This window comes from Micropterus salmoides, unplaced genomic scaffold, assembly GCF_014851395.1.
Source record: "Micropterus salmoides isolate LMB-PRFRI ecotype aquatic unplaced genomic scaffold, ASM1485139v1 Ms_hic_scaffold_864, whole genome shotgun sequence".
Classification (NCBI taxonomy): Eukaryota; Metazoa; Chordata; class Actinopteri; order Centrarchiformes; family Centrarchidae; genus Micropterus; species Micropterus salmoides.
Genome location: NW_024044642.1, coordinates 10 through 20,633, shown reverse-complemented (window position 1 = coordinate 20,633; position 20,624 = coordinate 10). Strand labels below are relative to the sequence as shown.

The following is a 20,624-nucleotide window of genomic DNA, read 5'->3' as shown; positions in this document are numbered from 1 at the left end:
AAAAGGGAAAAACATCCAGTATGCGGCAGTCCTGTGGCGAAAATGCCTCGTTGATGCTAGAGGTCAGAGGAGAAGGGCCGACTGATTCAAGCTGATAGAAGAGCACTACAAATAGGAAAAAGAGGCTACAATTTGCAAGAGCTCACCAAAATTGGACAGTTGAAGACTGGAAAATGTTGCCTGGTCTGATGAGTCTCGATTTCTGTTGAGACATTGAGATGGTAGAGTCAGAATTTGGCGTAAACAGAATGAGAACATGGATCCATCATGCCTTGTTACCACTGTGCAGGCTGGTGGTGGTGTAATGGTGTGGGAGATGTTTTCTTGGCGCACTTTAAGCCCCTTAGTGCCAATTGGGCATCGTTTAAATGCCACGGCCTACCTGAGCATTGTTTCTGACCATGTCCATCCCTTTATGGCCACCATGTACCCGTCCTCTGATGGCTACTTCCAACAGGATAATGCACCATGTCACAAAGCTCGAATAATTTCAAATTGGTTTCTTGAACATGACAATGAGTTCACTGTACTAAAATGGCCCCCACAGTCACCAGATCTCAACCCAATAGAGCATCTTTGGGATGTGGTGGAACGGGAGCTTCGTGCCCTGGATGTGCATCCCACAAATCTCCATCAACTGCAAGATGCTATCCTATCAATATGGGCCAACATTTCTAAAGAATGCTTTCAGCACCTTGTTGAATCAATGCCACCTAGAATTAAGGCAGTTCTGAAGGCGAAAGGGGGTCAAACACAGTATTAGTACGGTGTTCTTAATAATACTTTAGGTGAGTGTATACCTCTACCTGGTGTGTAGTTTGGTTTGACATTTCTCACCTCTTGACAGGCCAAAACTGTTGCACAAACAAGCATTAAGTGTCCACTTGTCAGCAAGGCAAACTGTGTGAATAGCCTTAAAGTGAGATTTTGACTAGGTTGAGTGGGTCATCGTGGCTTGACATGTCGGAGGAAATGTTTGACCTCTAGTCTAGCCTCTAGTCTCTCTCTCTCGAAGATTAATTAAATAAATTTCAAGCACTTCCACAGAAAACGGTTTAATTTTTTCATGAGGTAAAGCAGTCATCTGGTTATCGGAAGGTTGCTGGTTCAGTACCCGGGTCCTCCAGAGTGTCGAGGTGTTCTTCACTAAACCCCTTAGCACCTTGAATGACAGCCTCACTCAGTGTATGCATGTGTGTCAATGGGTGAATGTTAGCATGTTTGCAAAGTGCTTAGATAGAAAAGTACTTTACAAATACAGTACAATAACCCCAGAATTCGGATTCTATAATGCGAGTGATTCGAAAAATACTTTTTCCTCCCCGTTTAGTCAAATTCCCATAAACAAAATTCAACCAACTAAATACGTAGCATTTACTTATTTTGTCTTGTTTTCTTCTACTCTGATCAAATAAGGAGAACCATTGATTACTTAATTCAAAGTCTTTTGGATATCCTCCTGAGACCCAGAAGAATTTTTTTAAATTTTGATTTCATTTACATAATTCCAGTAATTGAGATGTAAGAAACATGTCACAAAGATTCTTTTTCCTCAAAAAACATAATTATATTTTTTCAAAATGTTCAATCACGTGTCCTTTGTAAGGGACATCAGGTTTAATTTGATGCAAAACAATACATTGTAAGCCATACATTTGCTTTCCATTTCTATTAGTTATCTTATAAGTAACAATATAAAACTAATTTAAAACATATTCATCATAGAAAAGTCATATTTAATTTTAATAAACCTTTTTTTTAATGAAAAAAATATTACTACCTTTAAAAACATTTTGCTCAATGGCTGAATATCAGAAAGAAGTACTCATAGAATGTGATGAACACATCATGCATGGTGCATTAGAAAGCAATTCTTGGTTTTTGAGACACAGAGAAACATGTTGCACTTCACAAAGATCTTCTATTTCAGTCTCTCTCCTGCACCTCAATATGACGATTAATACCAAAAATCTGAAAATCAGTGGAACCAAGTCCCACCATCCTCTACAAAGGATATGGACATAAAAGTGTGTTTTAAAAGGCTTAAAATTAACATACACCTCTAAAATCTAAGTAATAATATAGTTAAGGCTTTCATACATAAAAAGCAAAAGCATCAACAAAACAAACGTATAAAAGGGCCCTAGAAGCTGGTTGGTGTGATTCCTGCCATTTTGAAAAGACAGAACTTTTAATCTGTTGGCCACACGTGAGGCCACATTACCAGATGAACTTTGATTGCTATGATCTCCACAACAAGGAGCCAGCTGTAAAGTCTACTCCACCTCTAGAGGACCGGCCACTGTCAGAATCCATAGCAGATGTGAGGAGAGTCCTCCTAAGAGTAAATCTGAGTAAATCAGCTGGGCCTGATAACATTCCTGGCCGTGTACCAAAAACCTGTGCCAACCTGTGTACCTGTGCAATATCAGTAAGCTGATATTATTACTGACATTTCAACATCTCACTATTTCAGGAGGGGGTTCCCACTTGCTTCAAGACAGCCACCATCTTTCCTGTACGTAAAAAGTCTACAGTGTCTAGTCTGAACTACTACTGCCCTGTAGCACTCACCCCCATTCTGATTAAGTGCTTTGAAAAACTGGTTCTTCAGCACATAAAGAACAACATCCCAGCCAGCCTGAACCCTCCACAGTTTGCTTTCAGAACCAACAGATCCACAGATACAATCCCTCACACCTTGAGAAAAACACCACCTACATCAGAATGCTGTTTGTGGATTTCAGCTTAGCATTCAACACAATCTCCAATTGAATATGATCAGCTAACGCAGCACTCTGGGTTTAAATACAACACTCACAAACAGACCCCAGTCAGTTCGGATTGGTGGCGACACCTCCTCCACTCAAGTGCTCAACACTGGACCCCCCAGGGCTGTATGCTCAGCCCCCTCCTGGTCACCCACGACTACATCTCCTGACATGGAGAGAACTCTGTTGTGAAGTTTGCGGACGGCACCACCATCACTGGCCGGATTTCAAATAACGATGACACTTCATATCATGAGGAAATCTTGCAGAGTGGTGCTCAGAGAACAACCTACTGCTAAACGTCAGCAAAACAAATGAGCTGATCGTTGATTTCAGGAAGAAGGAGATAAAGACATACACTCCTGTCTACATCAGTGGTGCTGAGGTGGAGCAGGTGAAGTTTCAGATCAGAGAACCTGACATGGTCATCTCACATTTCCACGATGGTGAAGAAAGCTCAGAAATGACTGTAGGTCTTGAAGAAGCTTAAGAAGGCCAAATTCCCATGCCAAGTTCTTCTCAGCTTTTACAGAGGAGCAATAGAAAGCATCCTGACTGGAAACATCATAAACTGGCATGGGATGTGCACGGCCCAAGACTGGAGGGCCCTGCAGCGGGTGATTAAAACTGCTCAGAAGATCATTGGTACCCATCTCCCGAGCAACAGTGAGATCGGTGAGGTGAGGTGCCTACGCAGAGCCCAAAGGATACTGAAGGACAGTACCCACCCCACCCACAGCCTGTTCACCCTGCTGCCTTCTGGGAAGAGATTTTTCAGCTGCCTTACCACCAGACTGCAGAGCAGTTTTTTCCCCCCAAGCTATCAGACTCTTAAACACAGTCATCCTCACACTGCTCTATTGATCATTGAATATTGTTTATTTCTGTTTACCATTTTTATAATGATTAATGTATAATAATGATAATTAATGTATATTGTCTACTATGTAGCAGAAGGAGTTACTAAGCGCAGTTTCATTATATAACCTGTTATATTGTGTATATGCGTTTGTCAGATGTTACTATGGTATACTGAAGTATAATCGCAAGCATTTAATTTCAAGTGTCAAAAGCTTTTATTGACAATTACATTCAGTTTATGCAAAGAGTCAATATTTGCAGTGTTGACCCTTCCTTTTCAAGACCTCTGCAATTCACCCTGGCATGCTGTCAATTAACTTATGGGCCACATCCTGACAAATGGCAGCCCATTCTTGCATAATCAATTCTCAAAGTTCAACAGAATTTGTGGTTTTTTGCTTGTCCACCCGCCTCTTGAAGAATGACCACAAGTTCTCAATGGGATTAAGGTCCGGGGAGTTTTCTGGCCATGGACCCAATTTCAATGTTTTGTTCCCTGAGCCACTTAGTTATCACTTTAGCCTTATGGCAAGGTGCTCCATCATGCTGGAAAAGGCATTGTTTGTCACCAAACTGTTTTTGGATGGTTGGGAGAAGTTGCTCTTGGAGGATGTTTTGGTACCATTCTTTATTCATGGCTGTTTAGGCAAAATTGTGAGTGAGCCCACTCCCTTGGCTGAGAAGTAACCCCACACATGGTCTCAGGGTGCTTTACTGTTGGCATGACACAGGACAGATTAGTAGTGCTCACCACGTCTTCTCCGCACAAGCTTTTTCCCCCCAGATGCCCCAATCGGGAATGATGTTTTTCCTGGAGAGAAGTAGCTTCTTTGCTGCCTTTCTTGCCACCAGGCCATCCTCCATAAGTCTTCACCTCACTGTGCGTGAAGATGCGCTTACACCTGCCTGCAGCCATTCCTGAGCTCTGCAGTGGTGGTGCCCCGATCCCGCAGCTGAATCAACTTTAGGAGACGGTCCTGGCGCTTGCTGGACTTTTTTTGATGCCCTGGAGCCTTCTTCATAACAAATGAACCTCTCTCCCTGAAGTTTTTGATGATCCGATAAATAGTTGATTTAGGTGCAATCTTACTAGCAGCAATATCGTTGCCTGTGAATCCCTTTTTGTGCAAAGCAATGACAGCACGTGTCTCTTTGCAGGTAACCATGGTTAAAAAAAAGGAAGAACAATGATTTCAAGCACCACCCTCCTTTTAAAGCTTCCTGTATGTTATTCTAACTCAACCAGCACGACAGAGTGATCTCAAGCCTGGTCCTCGTTAACACTCTCACCTGTGCTAATGAATCACTGACATGATGTCAGCTGGTCCTTTAGTGGCAGGGCTAAAATGCAGTGGAAATGTTTTTTTAAGATTAAGTTAATTTTTATTGAAAGGAGGGACTTTTTTTTTTTTTTAAATTGCAATTCATCTGATCACTCTAAATAACATTCTGGAGTATTTGCAAATTTCCATCATAAACACTAAGGCAGCAGACTTTGTAAAAAATTAATATTTGTGTCATTCTCAAAACTTTTGACCACAACTGTACACCCCTATCTGTTTGACATCACCAGAAAGCCCAGAATGTACTCTACACAGTACATTAGGACTCAAACAGGGTACATGTATGGTGCTTAAATAGAGCCCTCAGTGCCACTTCCGCCACAGAGGACATAAATGAATTGTCGGGTCTCAGGAGGATATGTTCAAGCCCTTAAAGATAAGCGACTTTAAATCCTCCAGTCTTTGTGGATTATAAAATCATTATGACGAGACCTAGTGTTCAAACTAATTTAATGTCACCAAAAGAGCAGTGTGCTACACTTCTTAAGAGTTGTTTCAATAAACAGGAGGTAAAAAGCATACTTATTTACAGTTAGTCAGAGAGTGATTTCAACAAACCTACTTAACAGCTTACTTCCTGTGCTCTATTTTTGTAATCAGCCATATGTTCAATGACACTATCAAGTAGATAGATAAATACTTTATTTATCCCTCAAGAGTAAGTAACAAAAGTGACAAAATTTTTAAATTTTCCATTGTTCTAAAGCTTATTCTATTACTTGGGTAAAAGGCAGTAAAAAGATTAGGTAAAAAAACGTTACACTTATCACTGAATATTAATATGTGCATGTCTTTTTAAGAAGTAATAATTCCTGCATTCAAAAAAGGAAAAAGCACACTAGTCCAGCAAATTACAACTGAAATACATTGTTTAATCAATGTCAATTTGCCTTTAGCTATGATTAAATTATAATTGCACCCTAATCATTTGTAATAAGATCAGATATAATTCTCTGACACTCAAAAAGATGCATAGTTCCACATTTCGGTCCCCTCACTGTTCTGTTCAAAATCTTTTGTGTTTTCAAGAAGTAAAAAGTTCTCTCATATGTACAGCAACTTAGGGCTTTCTGCGTCTGGAAGAAAGAAAACAAAAAAGTACAAACCTTAAAAAAAAGAAGAAGCTATTTTTACATCCAAGGCAACAGCTCCAACATTGTCATCTATATAACATAGTAAACAGTACATGCACACATTAACACAAACGCACACACATGCATTCATTTGCTTACTTTTGATACCCATAGCTTGTATTTGTCACCGGCGCCTAATGGGAGGAAAATGTTGAAAAGGGTTGACACAGTTAGGTTAACTGAGGTAACACCTCAAATTATCCAATTCATATTAAATTAAGAATTGTTTTCAAATAATTGGGTAACGAGACATAATTGATACCTGAAGAATATTATAAAGTATTTTTTGCACACTAAAATGACTAGAAGGCATAGTTTAACAGTCATTTTGTATATTTTTAAATTTAATTAAGAGCTTACCCTGTTCTCTATGTCCTCCATTTCAGCTGGTCCTTCTGCAGACCCAGATCGCCTTTTGCGACTGAAACAAAAAGGGGCTTCGTCAGTTCTTTGGACAAAACATATGAAGGATTTGCCCAACTTGAACTCCATTTTTCAAATAACTCCCAATTGATGTTACTGGAATTTGCGGACATTTATCATATAAGAGATAGTGGCTGGATTAATTTGTAACTCTCTGAAATCTCTGCAGGTGTTAACATGAACTAAATGACAACTATCGTGGGCGTTTTCAATGAGAAAGTCCAAGGCCACTATTCTGCAAGAAGTCCATCCCAGCCTGACGCGTGTCTACCCATGTGTGTCCCAATATACACACCCCAGGAGTACCCAATGTACCCAAAAATCCTAAAGAGTCAAGCAAAGGTTTGAGTGTACCTTTTTAATTCAGAGTATACAAAAGGCTTGGTCCATTACCAGCCCAGTCCACCAAGTTACTCAAAAACATTTTGCGTAACACGGTCAAAAACTTGTTACAATACAGGGCTCTTGCAGATCTCTCGTCAATTCTCCCGTGTGACTTTTTTCCTACTGCCCATGCGCATTGAAATTACTCACCCACCCAATCAACAGTTCCAAAAAGACAATTTCAAAAACAAAAATAACTTCTGCATGACCCATGAACATATAGCATGTGTTTAACAACAATTTAGCAAATCACCATATATGCCAAAATGGCTCGACAACTGACCTGTCATTAAGACATTTTTTTGCTCGCAAAAATGTTCTACCAAGCGCATCATAAGAAAACTACTACACAGCCCTGCTAAAAGACACTATACTGGCTCTGTTGCAGAGGTATCTTGCTGCAGAGACTTTAAGGGTGTGGAGCCTAAATACATGTTTATACTAATTTATTGACAAACAAAAAAACAAGTTACTTTTAACTTTACCTTTCAAGATTATTGTTGGACCTGAAATCCTGACATGGTGCTCAAATATACCAAAACTAGGTGTATGGAGCATTTAGTAACAGTATTATAACAGTAAATGCATTATTTTGTTACTGTCTCATAGCTAATGGCATACTGCTCTGTACACATACATATCACAACCTGTATTACTTGGGCAAATACTGTACCTTGATGATGTTGGGCACTCTTGTTTTAGTGTCTCAATGTCGGTGAACTGCACAGCTTGTCCTCCGCCTCTGGTCTTAAAAACATTGCCCTGAGGAAGTGAAAAAAACAAAAAAAACAAACCTCACAAATGTCCAAACGAGAATACAGGAAGAAACACATACTTACAATCAACAGTGAAAAAGGTAGCACTGTCCCATAAATATCTGAAACAGGATTGCAATGTGAAATCTAACAGATGTGATTAAATCAAAATCAAGTTCATGCAAGATTTAAAATCATCAGAAGTCTAAAATTAAGCAATTATGTAATTTTACCTTGATCAATTTGGTCTCGATCTCCCCGTCTGAGGCAAGCTCTTGATGTCTAAGCACATACTTGTGACATTTAGACAGAGCTTTCTCGTTCGGGGTCGACACCTTGATTGCATTGGGTATGATTGGCTGCATGACCGTGTCTAGGTCCAAATTAGAAGGTGGTTTGTGGTCTACCCATTTCTCCCCACCCGCAGAATGTGAGCGTCTGTGCGTTGGACGAACTGGAGGGGCCGTCTGGTGATCCCAGTGCGAGAAAGACAAACCAGGAAGTTACCCACATGTGACACCAGCAGGGATCATTAAATGTTTGGTGGGGTTAGTAGTGATGGTCGATCATTAGAAAGTGTTAGGTTGTATATTGAAAATAAATGTACTATTGGAAGTTCAAGAAGGACAGGGCATGTCCCTTTGGATATAATTTTTTACATTTTGGGTGGGTGGTGGTGGCATTGTATCCGTCCACACAGACTCTAAATCACATCCCAAACAATATTCTGGCCTTCCAGCAATACATATTTTCATTAACAGGCATGCAAACTGGTCAGGGGTAAAAAAGGTGAGATGGATATGCAAGCAGACAGCACACAGAGATAGTGTGGTCTCTGGTTGTTCAGAGGGGTCTGTTTTAAGAGTAAAGGTTATACAGAAATGTGCATTTTTCTGACTCCCTGTTAAATTTAGGATTCAATTCAAAGTGCTTGTTTTAACATACAGAGCGCTGCATGGTCAGGCACCCGGGTACATCTCCGACATGCTGCACCCGTATATTACCACTAAGATCCTCAGAACATGGCCTATGAGCTGTACCGCATGCACGTCTCAAAACTAGAGGTGACTGTGCTTTCCAAGTGTTTGCACCAACACTGTGGAATACTCTTCCGTCAGATCTACGCTCTGAGGTCTCAGTCGAAGCATTCAAAAATCAGCTGAAGACTTTTTTTTTTTTTTTTTTAATTTAAAACAGGCCTTTGTCTCCCTGTAAACTTTTAAATATTCATGTTCTCTTTAAAATACAAAATGCCTTAATTTTGATTTATGCGCCTGTTAATATACACAAATACATTAATTGTATTGATTGATGCCTTTATAATGTTTGATGATTATGTATGATTGTCTGATTGCTCCACTGTTTATTGTTATGATTGTTTGATTTTATCATTGTAAAGCACTTTGACTTGCTCTGTGAAAGGTGCTATATTAAATACATTTTACTTACTCACTCAACTACAACAAGAGAAAGGTACTGACACGCAAGGGAGTTACTTTGTGTTGAAAAGTGGCAGAGATATAAGTACTTTTAATGAATACTGGTTAGATAAAAATAAAATATTCAGTCATTTTAAATACTGCTGCTGCTACATTATTGTTTTTTGGTATCTGTGTGTCTTTATTTTAGTGGTGTCCAACGAAGGTTAAAATCAAGGGCAACTGTTAACCTTGATAACTATGACCTGGATGACTGAGAATCTTCATAGACATTTTAGTGGTGATGGTCAGTTATTGTCAACTGATGCTACTGAAAATGTGTGCAAGGAAAAAGCATTTCTAGAGAGCAGCTGGCCATAGAAAGAACTACAAACAAGATATAAATACACATAAGAATTCAGATGCAAGTCAAGATGAGACAAGCACAACAGATCAGTCTGTCTGGATAGCCTACACTGATGCAGCACTTCTACTAGATGCAGTTCCACACTAAGGCAAGGCTTAAACTACAGGTACACAGAGAAAAACTAAACATATTCTCAAGGACATCTAGGTTCTAACACACACACTAACCCTTGTGCCTGCCTCAAGGTCTAGCCCATGGACAAGAGTCGTAGCGGGGGCCTCGGTGTCTGGGGCCCAGCGCTGGCCTCTCCTGCGACCCACGCTGCTGGTGCCGTGGCATAGGGCAGGAGTCCGGCTCCTGTACTGCGGAGTTCCCGTGTGCCTAGCTTGGCTGTTTGAGTCTACAGGGAACCTCTGCTCCCAATCAGAGATACAGGAGGCTACTGAAGGATACGCTGAAGAGAAGGAGGAGGAGGAAGAGGAGGAGATGGTGGAGGTAGAGGTGGAGGTGGGGTAAGGGTCCTGAACTGCCCTAATACTGGCTCGATTTTGGTGAGTAGGAGTTTGGCTGAAGTCCTGAAAAGTGACGAGGGAGTGGGGCCAAGCATTGTGGATGTTAGGGGCTATGCAAATACACAATAAAGTAATAGATGTCCAGTCCAGTTCTAGTAATAGAAGCTGCTGTGCACAGTGAGCATAGAAATTTTAGAATTCAAGTTTAAGATTATGACAATAATTAGTAGCATGCAAAATTACCACAGTAAATAAAGTTTCTTAAGAGAGTGGTGAAGTGCACACTGATGAAACAGGCAATATTAGAGAATAAATAACTCACAGGACGTGGTGATGGTGAGGCGGACCTCTTCTGAGCTATGATGCAATCTCTCTCCCTTGAAGGCCTCTCAGGCTTCTCTGGACGCTCAGTGGAACAGCTGCCGGCACTGCTCTCAGTCACTATGGCCTTGAGCTGCTTCAACTTTTCATCCTTTACCCACAACTTGTTTTGCATTTCCAGCTGCTTGGCGTTCACTCGCCTCTCCTAATTGGAAAACACCAGGGGGAAATATTTAGTCACAGTCTCATCATTTAATCCAATACGAAAAAATTCTCTTGAGGTATAGTGGCTCACATTTCTGCTTTCTAAATTAACAAGAATTTTACCTGATGAGGGTTTGAGGAGCAAAACATAGTAAATAAAGTGAGGACAAGGGATCATCTGTCTCAGGCTTTTTTGTTCTTTGAAGAATTTTTTTATTTTTAGGGATGCATGGTTTGTGGTCGAAATATTATTGGTTGATAAGAAAATGTAATCCTTGCTCTGGTATTAAAATTTCAGCCAATAATTACTCCGAGAATGCGGAGCCTTTGGCTGGGCACTAGCGACGCCACTGAAAACCCAGCTCTGAGTTTACATCCACACTACTATCTCCGTCCACACCAGCGTTTTACCTGCATTTCAGAATTGATTAAAACGACTGAAAACACACAAATGGCCGTCCCGTACATTGGGTATGCGAGTGCAGAAGTTTTAGTGAAAGAAAAAAGTACTACTACAGAAGAACGAAGAATAGCATTGGCAAATAACCACACCATAGATTTTTTGCATGGACCATCAATAAGGTGCAAGTGTTACCAAAAGTAACACAAGAGTACAAAGCGACTGTGGGAGCGGAAAGCAAATACAGCGATATGAACAGTACAAGTGTTAAAGTGTTATTTGCACAGTAAAAATATTTTAATAAACATACCAAAACAAAAACATTGTCACTAGCATTGTGTTTTTGCTTTGCATGAATTATAAGACCCAATCAGGAAGCTGTGAGTGTCTGTGTCATCATTTCCAAAGTCCTATGTTTTCGCCTGTCTGCAATAATACACTGCCCCAGGGTTTAAAACGAAAACAGGCTCAGCAGTGTTTTCAAACTTCTGTTTAGGTCTTCGGATTTGCCTTTTTATTCTGGACGGCAGGTGTAAATGTGTTGTGTTTTAAAACAAAAACATAGTAGTGTGGATGTAAACTGAGTTTTGATTTTTGCCTCTCTGCATTTCCCCTTTCTCTCTTCTGCTCTGTTAGTGCTTTTTTTGCACATGGGCAGGTTGAGCTCCACACACAGAGCAGAATGACTTCAGAGCAGGGGCCACAACGATGGGTAAAACATCTGCTGCGAAGCCAACATGCAGAGAGACATTCCCAGAGCGAGCACACCAGCTCCAGACAGCGATAATCACAAATTTCCTGCTACTATAGCAAACAACACAACAACAGCATGTCTTGGGGAACAAGAAAGTAAGCTGAATGTCCGTGGGCAAGTCATTTACCTTTATCTGACATACAAATAATGGCTGGAATAGTGTTGTGTGGCTCAGTCTGACACTTTATTTGCTTCCCCATTTACAAAGCCAGGGATGAGTATAAACTGGATTTTTTTCCACAGTTCACACTAGAGGTCTACCGATAGTGGATTTTTAAAGCCAATATAATAACGATAGTTTGGAACACAAAACAGGCAATATCTCTAAAGTGGACAGTATGGCATCAATGTAGTATTGAAGTATGTGCAACCCCCAAGACACATACCAAATGTTACTAAACAGCAGGGCCACTGTTCGTAATTCCACTTACACACTCCTTCTCCCACTTGAGTTTGGTGTCTGTCACCATGCCCTGCATTCGCTGCTCCATGCGCCTCCTCTCTGACAGCTCTCTCTGCAGCTTTTGATCCCGGGTCTCCAGCTCCTGCCGAAGTGAACGCGTATCCTGCTCATACATATCTGTTGTCTTCTGCAGGATATCGATCTGAAGAGGGGGACCAGTAGGGAGAGAGTGAATTCACATGTCCTTACTTTTATAAGCATGTTTAAAATGTTGTAAACCAAATGTAGAGAAGAGTAGAATGAGAGTTTTCTAAGTCAAAGAGACAACACCTTGTATTCCAAAGTTGTGGATTTTTTCTCTAATCGTTCTATCTCCGTCCTCTGGTTGGTGATGACTTTGTCTTTCTCGCACAGTTTGCTTTGTTGATCATGTAAGTAGGTCTCCTTTGCACTGAGCTGACCGTCAAACTGCTGAAGCATGGACTTTAGTGTACTGGCTGTAGGAGAAAAAGCATTCATCTAAGCAGTTTTTATTTAGCTTGAAATGTTTTTAAACTCAACTTCATAGTGACAAATGGTCCTTTTTCCTGCATACAACAAAAAATATCACAGTTCAGTGATTAGACTGGAATGGGAGTCAACTACCACTCTCATTAACTGATGTGGTCAGCCATATTTTGAATAAATGTTGCCTTCTAAAAATGACATGTCATTGCTGTGCTGAATAAATGTATTCATCCACTGCTGCCTAAAATCAGAAATACTCTACTACACCAGACAATTATTTTTGCTGTAGAAAATGGGCCTGTACCAGTTTTGTGTAACTGCTCTGTCATCATCTGACGGATATGTTGCCTCCGTTCCAGGACCTCAATCAGGCGGGGTAACGTCTGATCATCAGCTGGGTCCACCAGCTCACAAGAAGGCAGGGCTGGAAGGCTTTCCATAAGCTGAGTCAGCAGAATGGGGTCATCTACTGTGTGAATGAGAAGTCACGAAAAAGTTTGTGTAGAATTAGTTACACAGAGTAAATAAAACAGCTGCATTTCTAAACTCCATATTTAACATAAGAAAACAGCATGACATGAGCACAAGTACAGACTTGAGGTTGAATTACCTGCATCACTAGGGCCTCCTCGCTCTTCCAGGTGACGTGACAGCTCATCTCTGAAGGCCTGGTTTCTGTGTCTGCGTCCTGCAGCAAGGCCGCAGATTGGGCGGTCGACGGGGCGTGCCACCTCCACCTCCTGGGTCATCTCTGCAAAGCGCATTACCAGCTGCAGAACATACAATGCAATACTATCAGAAGTATGCTCCCTTACTTCCTTAAAAATTATGTTTTTAGGGAAACAGCTGAGTTTCAAAGCGTCAACAGTAATCATGGAGGAAATCTGTATATTTGGGCGATATAGATATTTCCTATTGTGGTTTGATGGCAGCCAGCTCTTACAATAGTTTTTCCAGGAAAGCAAGTGAGATTAAAGAGATAACAATTTACATTCAAACCATCCTGCAACACAAATACAATGTCTTACCATAGTTTCGTCATAATCATCAGCTTTTGGATTGACACACACAATCATTCTGACTTTTCCTTCTCCATCAAAGTAGTTTTTAAACAGAAGGGTAACTTTAGAGTCCCTGTATGGCACCATCTGGAATAAAATAAAAGCTCAGTGAAACTGCACCTACTGGAAATGTATCAATGATAAGACTAAAGATTCATATTAGATAAAAATAAAACCAATGATGAACAAGTAATAAAACACCAACCTTATTAGTTCCACACATCTGGTTTTCACGCAACACTTCCATACATGTGCGCAGTGTCATCAAGGACTGGTTAATATTACCTGTAAATGAGATGTAGATTAGACATTACTTGAGACATTTAGTGTCTAAACGGACATTATTACTAAATACATTGAAAATCTGCAGATACAAAGAAAAAGCCTCTGGTTGACTTTAGAGAAGCCCACAGTAAGGAACGAACTGACCTGCTTCACGGAGACGGCTTCCCTCTGCTTTGGTTCTGCTGGTGCGCTCGCTGCCTGCCAAGTCAACCAGACACAGCTGGCTCACATTCACCTGGTTTTTGTCCTGCAATTTAATGACACTGTCAGCAATCACCAAATACGAGCTGGAGTAATGTGTACTTATTTGGCGTGCTTTTTAAGCTTACATTGAAAAAGCTAGCTTTCTTTGAATATACATGTGTCATGAAAAACAAATACATTTTAATGTGTAACTTGTCACCTGTAGAATGTGGTCCCCATCAGCATCAAGTGGTGCCTGGGCCAGCTTCACTGTGAACACACTGTGGGAGCGACTGGATTCACGATTGAGTTGAGTGTTGGCTATCCTCCTTTTCTTTTGTCCTGGAGACAGAAAACAGCAGAAAAAAAATAGGAGGTCAAAACATTTCTTTATAAAGACAACTGATTAATTGCTGTGCAACATATCAGCTCTGCATGGACATTATACCAAAGAAAAGTCATGGCTGCCTCTCTGTGTGTAATACAGACATTTAGTAAAACTCTTTTTAATAATCATTATGTTCAACTATTTTTTATGGATTCCATCATCAAGAAGACAGAAATTAGGAATAAAAACAGTTTAAAACCTTAAAAAAACTTTGAGATTAAAATTGGTATGCGTATTAGGGGAACACACATGATAACATGCAATATAATACAAATATAGAGAGTTATTATAACCACTCACCCTTCCAAAAGACTTCAAAAGCCTCCTCTGTAGATTTTACTTCAACTTCCGTGCATCCAGCCACATACATGTTATGATTCTGATCTTCACGGAGACTCTTAGATTGAGGTGGTCTGAAAAAAGTTTATGAAAATAATCAACATACATAAGCAATGTAACACAATGATGCTTCACTTTAGTAAGACAAGGAGCAAAAGCTAAAATGACAAATACTTGATGTTAGTGTCAACATAAAAATAAAATACAATTTAGGGAGACAGAGAAGCACATTTAGGGCTACAAACACATGCACACTGGGTTTGCACACAAGCTTTAGCCATTCAGGGAGCCAATCTTTAAAGACAACAGCGACCAAAATAACACAAAGCTAGAAAGCTACACCTATGCTATTTATAGGGGTTTGGATTAAAAGGATGGAAATGCACTGATGACCTACACAATATATCAGCTACAGCCAAGTTACGACTACAAATAAACAGAGTACTGTGTAATGCACGTTTACTGGCCACATACATGAACTCATTGTTCCGTACAGGCGTGCCGCCACCAAGCCACCTAACAAAAACAGGATTTTTAAAGTGCATCTTGTGAACAATCAAAAACTTTTTCTCTCTCTATGAATATAAATGGAACGCAAGTGGTTGAACAGCTACTAGAAAGACATTTGTGGTGCGCATTAGTAGAGCTTAGCTGTGTGGGTGCAGTTGGGTAGCTGTGTAACACAACTCAATGTGTGGACAGAGCCATCTAATGCATCAACAGCCCCACAAATAATGGATAAAAATAAACTGTACAGTAGGGCTGAATGATTTGGGGAAAATTTGCGATGTTTTTATTGAAGTTTTGCTAAAGTTTAATATTCACTTCCAGAAGCCGCGTCAAGCAGCACAGAGCAGATGAAACAGGCAGGAAGTCAGACACAGAACGGCATAGAGAATCCGGTCAATTTTCAAAATAAAAACACCCCGTGCAGACTCCCAATCATACATCAACAATAAACAGTTAAAACAGACCAAAAAAAAAAGAAGACACAATTTAACTACGTAGCCTACTTAAGCATATTAGAAGCACAAAAATCAAGCCGCAAAAATCAAGGACAACTGAACAAATAAGCAAAATCTAAACGCTCCGCTGCTGAAACACTTCAGTGTGAGTTGACGCCAGACAAAAATCGCAGAACAGCCACTGTCTGTGTCGGTTCAGCTGGCGCCTTTATCATATGTTTCGTTTGTTGTTGTAAAATGTACATGTCCTGTGCCCGCTCTGACTGGTAAGTAGGACCGTAACAGGAGGCGATCTGTCACACAAGGATGACAACGGAATGAATTTGCAACTGCATGACTGTTTAAAGATGGGTCAGATGCACTGTATAATTCATCTACATTTTAATCGCAGTCTTCACGATTAGCTAATCGCGTTCTTTCAAATTGCAATTTCGATTTCAAATCGATTAATCGTTCAGCCTTACTGTGCAGACAATCCCTCAACATTGTGTTTCAAATAGCATTCACTCATTTATGCTACCCCTTACTTTGATCTGATTGGGTCAAACGGAGCATCTTCGAGGAGATCATAGATATAGTTATTGTAAACCTCAATGTAGGACACAAAAACGCTGTAACAACAGTCTTCATCCACATTCTCAGATTTACATGCTTCCTCTGGGCTGATCATATCCGCAAATTCCGGGTCAGCCTTCTGTCTAAAAGAACAAACCCAAAGAAAAGCAATAAGATTAGCATCAGTCAAAATGTACTTTAAAAAGTCTGTTTCTTTCAATTTTATCAGTACTTGAGTGAACACCACAGACTAGAAAAGTAAAAAGTAAAATAAAATGACTTGAAGCTACCTGGAGGATGGTGTTTTAGGCACTGACTGCTGACTGTCTCGCTTCTGTCTCTCCAGGAGAGCGTCAACTTGACCCTGGATCTCCATGCCATTTTTGTCATCTGGTTTAAACACCTGATGAAGGTTAAAGTTAAGGTTCAAGTAAAAACATTTCCAAAAATGAAATCTTTTATTTTAGAAACCAAGTACGCAAAACACCAACAAATGAAAGTCTTACAAATCTTTTTGCCTGAAAGGGGCTGATGCTGTTGAAGAGCATGTCTAGAGAACGGGGGAGGAGTCCACCTTCCCCAGGTGAGCCGGTCATGGTGAAGGTCTTACCACTTCCAGTAACACCATATGTAAATAGCAGACCTATGAACATAGAATATAACAAATACATAACCACTTTTCAGAGAGGATTAGAGCTGATGTCAGTGATATATGATATACATTGTAAAACAGGGATGAAACAGTTACCAGTGATACGGTTACAAATTTTAATTATCATTGAAACCATATTCAATTACTCCGCTTACTTACAGTAATACTGTCCAGCATTAACTGAAGCTAGCAACAATCTCCCAGATATGGGCGCCTAAGATGGGTTTGTTTTAGGTCAATGACAACATGACAGAAGAAAGTGACAATTCTCCGGAGATTTTTCAGCCTAGTCCTCAGAGGACTAAATCTGAAGTGTGGTCGTTTGTTTGGTTTTATAGAAGAGCTGAGAGAGCCATGAATCGTTGCAAAAAGGGGGCAACACCCAATACTTTATGGCGAATGCTAGGTAAGCTAAATATTTACCTCAGTGCATGATGTGGGAACTTAGCAAGAGAGACCGAGAGACAGAGACTACCTTAGAAATGATGAAATCCAAAGGTTATTTTAACTTCAAAAAACGCTTTGATACTTTTGATATGTGGACCCTTATGGACTAAATGAATATAAATAATTGAGGAATGGACACATATTTGGACTTTGACCACTTCAAAGGTAGGGAGTCAACTTTTTTTTGTCTCTCTTGTTTATGAATTATACTTTGGTGCTCATTATTTCTGTAAAATGAACTAACCACTGAACTGTGGAGAATCCAACCAAACTAACGTGCAGCATGTCCCTACTGACAAAAGTAAACACTTATATTTGTACGAGTGATCTAAGCACCTTAGCTAGCTCAAGCAGGCAACCCAGTGAGCTTTAAGAGGTTTAATACATTTAGAGAACTTCTTTGAAAACCAGACCAGGCTTCTTACGGTTTTTGTCAAAACACATAGCCACCCCAGGCCAGTAAAAGGGATAGGTGTCTAATTGGAGGCTTAGGCTTTTAATTGATGTTTTACAACATGTGTAACAGTCAAAACCCCAAGGTTTTTTAATTTAAAATTATATAAAAAAAAGTAGCCATGTCACATCTGTGAAGGTGAAATTTGCAAATGTTTAGACATTTGCTTGATAAACATAATCAATTTTCAAAATTTGTTTTCAATTTTCTGTTGACCAACTAATCCTTTCAGCAATAGAGAGAATAAAAAGTACATTTATGGGATTCTATACAATAAACATCAAACATTTTATGCTTCAAAAACTCGAAACTCACTTACCATTCTTACAACGAATAAGATCATCTACCAGTGGCTTGGCAACATCCTCAAACAGCTCCATTTGCGTGGTATTAATACCAAATACTTTTTTAAAGGAGTACTGTGTCTAAACAATAAACAAAGACAGAATATACGGTACATGTAAATGCCATTCAATAGAAAATATACAGTGAGAGCCATAATTATTATCATGTATTAATTTGTGTCTTAAAAAGTGTCCGGCCTCTGCTGAATACCACTACAACACACTTACCTCTTTGTATTCCCCATTACGGTTGGCTTTAAGGCCATCAGGAGCATGTAGCTGAATTGTGGAGCTACTGATCATCTCAACACAACATTCCTCATCTTCTGCTCCAAGTGGACGTATACGGCAATATACCTATACACACAACATTAAATACATTCTTGAAACAATTCTAGGCCAAATCTGTACAGCTCACTTTTGACATATGTATATATGGATTTGAAGTCTGTCCATAAGTTGAACAGCACAAAAGAGCTGGTAGAAGCACATTAAAATCAACCTCATTTGATACCTCAAAGACTCTATGAGCCTACAATGTCTTCAAAAAGCATCACCTTCTGACGTGTCTTGATATGTTGCGTTTGTAAGAATCACTAGATTAGCACAATGTAAGTTTTTGTTTTAGGGTAAATTTTCCTTTAATTTCTACTGAGGGCTTAAATAGGCAAACATGATGCCCTTTTACTGCGACCGTTTTGTGATATTGCTTCACTTTGAGAAATAACAAAGTAATCTGTGTTAACTTACCCCAACAGGATCTTTCTCTATGTTGGTTGCCTTTTTTTGGCCAGGCCTCCGTGGAGTCTTCCCTTTGCTGTAAGTGATGATACAGTCAATATAACAAACAAACAAACAAAAAAAACGTATCCTACATTAAATGTATTGTTAGATACATGTCTGTACAGATAATTCACCAAGTATGTTACCTTACCATGGCCAAAAAACACCTGAACCTTACTGTCTCTCACACTAGGGCCCTATTCATGCAGGAGCTCTACCGGATGGGGTGGACGTCAGGGCTCTGTGCAAGCTCTTTCACACCAAAGTCAGAAAAATATTTCTTTATAGTTCTGTGGATTGTCATGTAAAGACAGGACGGCCAAAGCCAAATCATAAGAGGCCAAACCAGACCAACAGTACATCTGTGCACATGTGTCCCCATACTTTTAGCCATATATCTTAGTGTGAAGCGTGCCTACTTTACTCTGTCGCTTAACCTTAACTTCTTTTCAGTTAACTGTTATTACATGTTTATGTTGCTTAAAATATTTTCTGATCTAAATGGGACTTCCTAGTAAAATAAATAATAAAAAAACCCTGCTACGATAACCAGGTAAGTTAAGCGAGCTCAGGTGTTACTTTCTAACGGCAATTCACAGGTGTTGGTATGATAACATGAACATTACATTTGCCACGTTAACGTTAAGATAACCAAAACATGTTTGCCATTTCACAGAAATATGATATGAATAACAGCGTTAGTTGAAAACTGAATGCTGAGCTTAAACACCAATATTAAGAGTCAGCTAACGTTAGCTGGCTGGACAGCTATCTGTGCTAACATTAGGAGGCTAATCCTTGTCGTTACCCTGATTTAACGTTACTCTTTTTCTAAAGAACAACGGCTAGGTTCCGTTAGATACCTGAAAAGTTTTGCAACGTTTTCACACACTGCGTAGGTTTTAATCTGTTAAAGCTAAATGTGGAAGATGGTAATGCTCACCCTGTTTTCTGCATTGTTTGTGTTGGTAAACTTCTCCGTTGCTCACAAGAGCGCCTCTTCTCGATTTGAAAAATTCGCTCTTGTGAAACGTTTTTCCGGGTGTCTGAAATTTCAACCAATCACAGGACAGACACGGCGTTCAGCAGCGGAAGTCCCGCCTCCAGCACGTTACCCGTGTCATCTCAGAAACTGCACATTTTACCTGGGATGTCTGCAGAGCTATTTTGCAACTAGATTTGAAAATATTACATTATTACAATATTACAAAGCAATATTGTCTAACCAACAAAGAAGAATTTCATTTAAATTATACATTCGATTTATCCTGTGAACCAGGTTATTTCAAGGTTCAGAATGATATTGTGGAAAAATGTACGTTTTGCAACCATAAGGCTGAAACCATTTGTCATTTATTTATGATTGTATTTGTACAAAATGATTTTGGTTGGATTTAGAATATTACTAGAATATTACCTACTGACTGGTTCATCTATTAATTTGCGGAAAGAGTCATAATTTTATGATGACAATATTGATATTGATTGTAAATGAATATCTTTTGAACTCTTTATTTTATATGGAAAATATTATATTCACAATGGTGCAAATAGTCTTAGAAGAAACCACAATTACTACATTACTACATTTTAAGATGGAAATCAAACATTA

The 20,624-nt window shown here is 39.6% G+C and overlaps 1 protein-coding gene across 9 annotated transcripts; it reads right to left on the bottom strand.

Moving 5' to 3' along the window:
* Positions 1 to 5,408: 5,408 nt before the first annotated feature.
* Positions 5,409 to 20,023, bottom strand: LOC119894706 (kinesin-like protein KIF23). 9 transcript variants are annotated; one of them, XM_038707359.1, is made up of 24 exons: positions 19,956 to 20,023; positions 18,980 to 19,046; positions 18,458 to 18,586; positions 18,205 to 18,310; positions 16,839 to 16,975; positions 16,623 to 16,735; positions 16,305 to 16,475; positions 15,287 to 15,328; positions 14,774 to 14,886; positions 14,306 to 14,427; positions 14,047 to 14,149; positions 13,823 to 13,902; positions 13,585 to 13,704; positions 13,167 to 13,326; positions 12,861 to 13,022; positions 12,380 to 12,546; positions 12,078 to 12,251; positions 10,290 to 10,493; positions 9,683 to 10,030; positions 7,904 to 8,137; positions 7,589 to 7,677; positions 6,469 to 6,529; positions 6,208 to 6,242; positions 5,409 to 6,051 (listed from the first exon to the last, which is right to left on the bottom strand). In XM_038707359.1, exons 1-24 carry the CDS (start codon positions 19,967 to 19,969, stop codon positions 6,036 to 6,038), a joined length of 2,967 nt encoding a protein of 988 aa, XP_038563287.1. In that variant the 5' UTR covers positions 19,970 to 20,023; the 3' UTR covers positions 5,409 to 6,035. The 9 variants fall into 9 exon arrangements, with proteins under 9 accessions (XP_038563287.1, XP_038563286.1, XP_038563293.1 ...); XM_038707358.1 differs by having other exon boundaries at positions 12,861 to 13,025; positions 19,956 to 20,022; XM_038707365.1 differs by lacking the exon at positions 9,683 to 10,030 and having other exon boundaries at positions 19,956 to 20,022.
* Positions 20,024 to 20,624: the final 601 nt, after the last annotated feature.

What these genes read in the sequence shown, in the direction of transcription:
- LOC119894706 (XM_038707358.1), bottom strand. An exon ending in TCTTATTCGTTGTAAGAATG is followed by an intron (nt 16,976 to 18,204) that starts GTAAGTGAGTTT and finishes CTATGTTCATAG; the next exon opens with GTCTGCTATTTACATATGGT. An exon ending in ATGATTATGACGAAACTATG is followed by an intron (nt 13,327 to 13,584) that starts GTAAGACATTGT and finishes TATGTTCTGCAG; the next exon opens with CTGGTAATGCGCTTTGCAGA.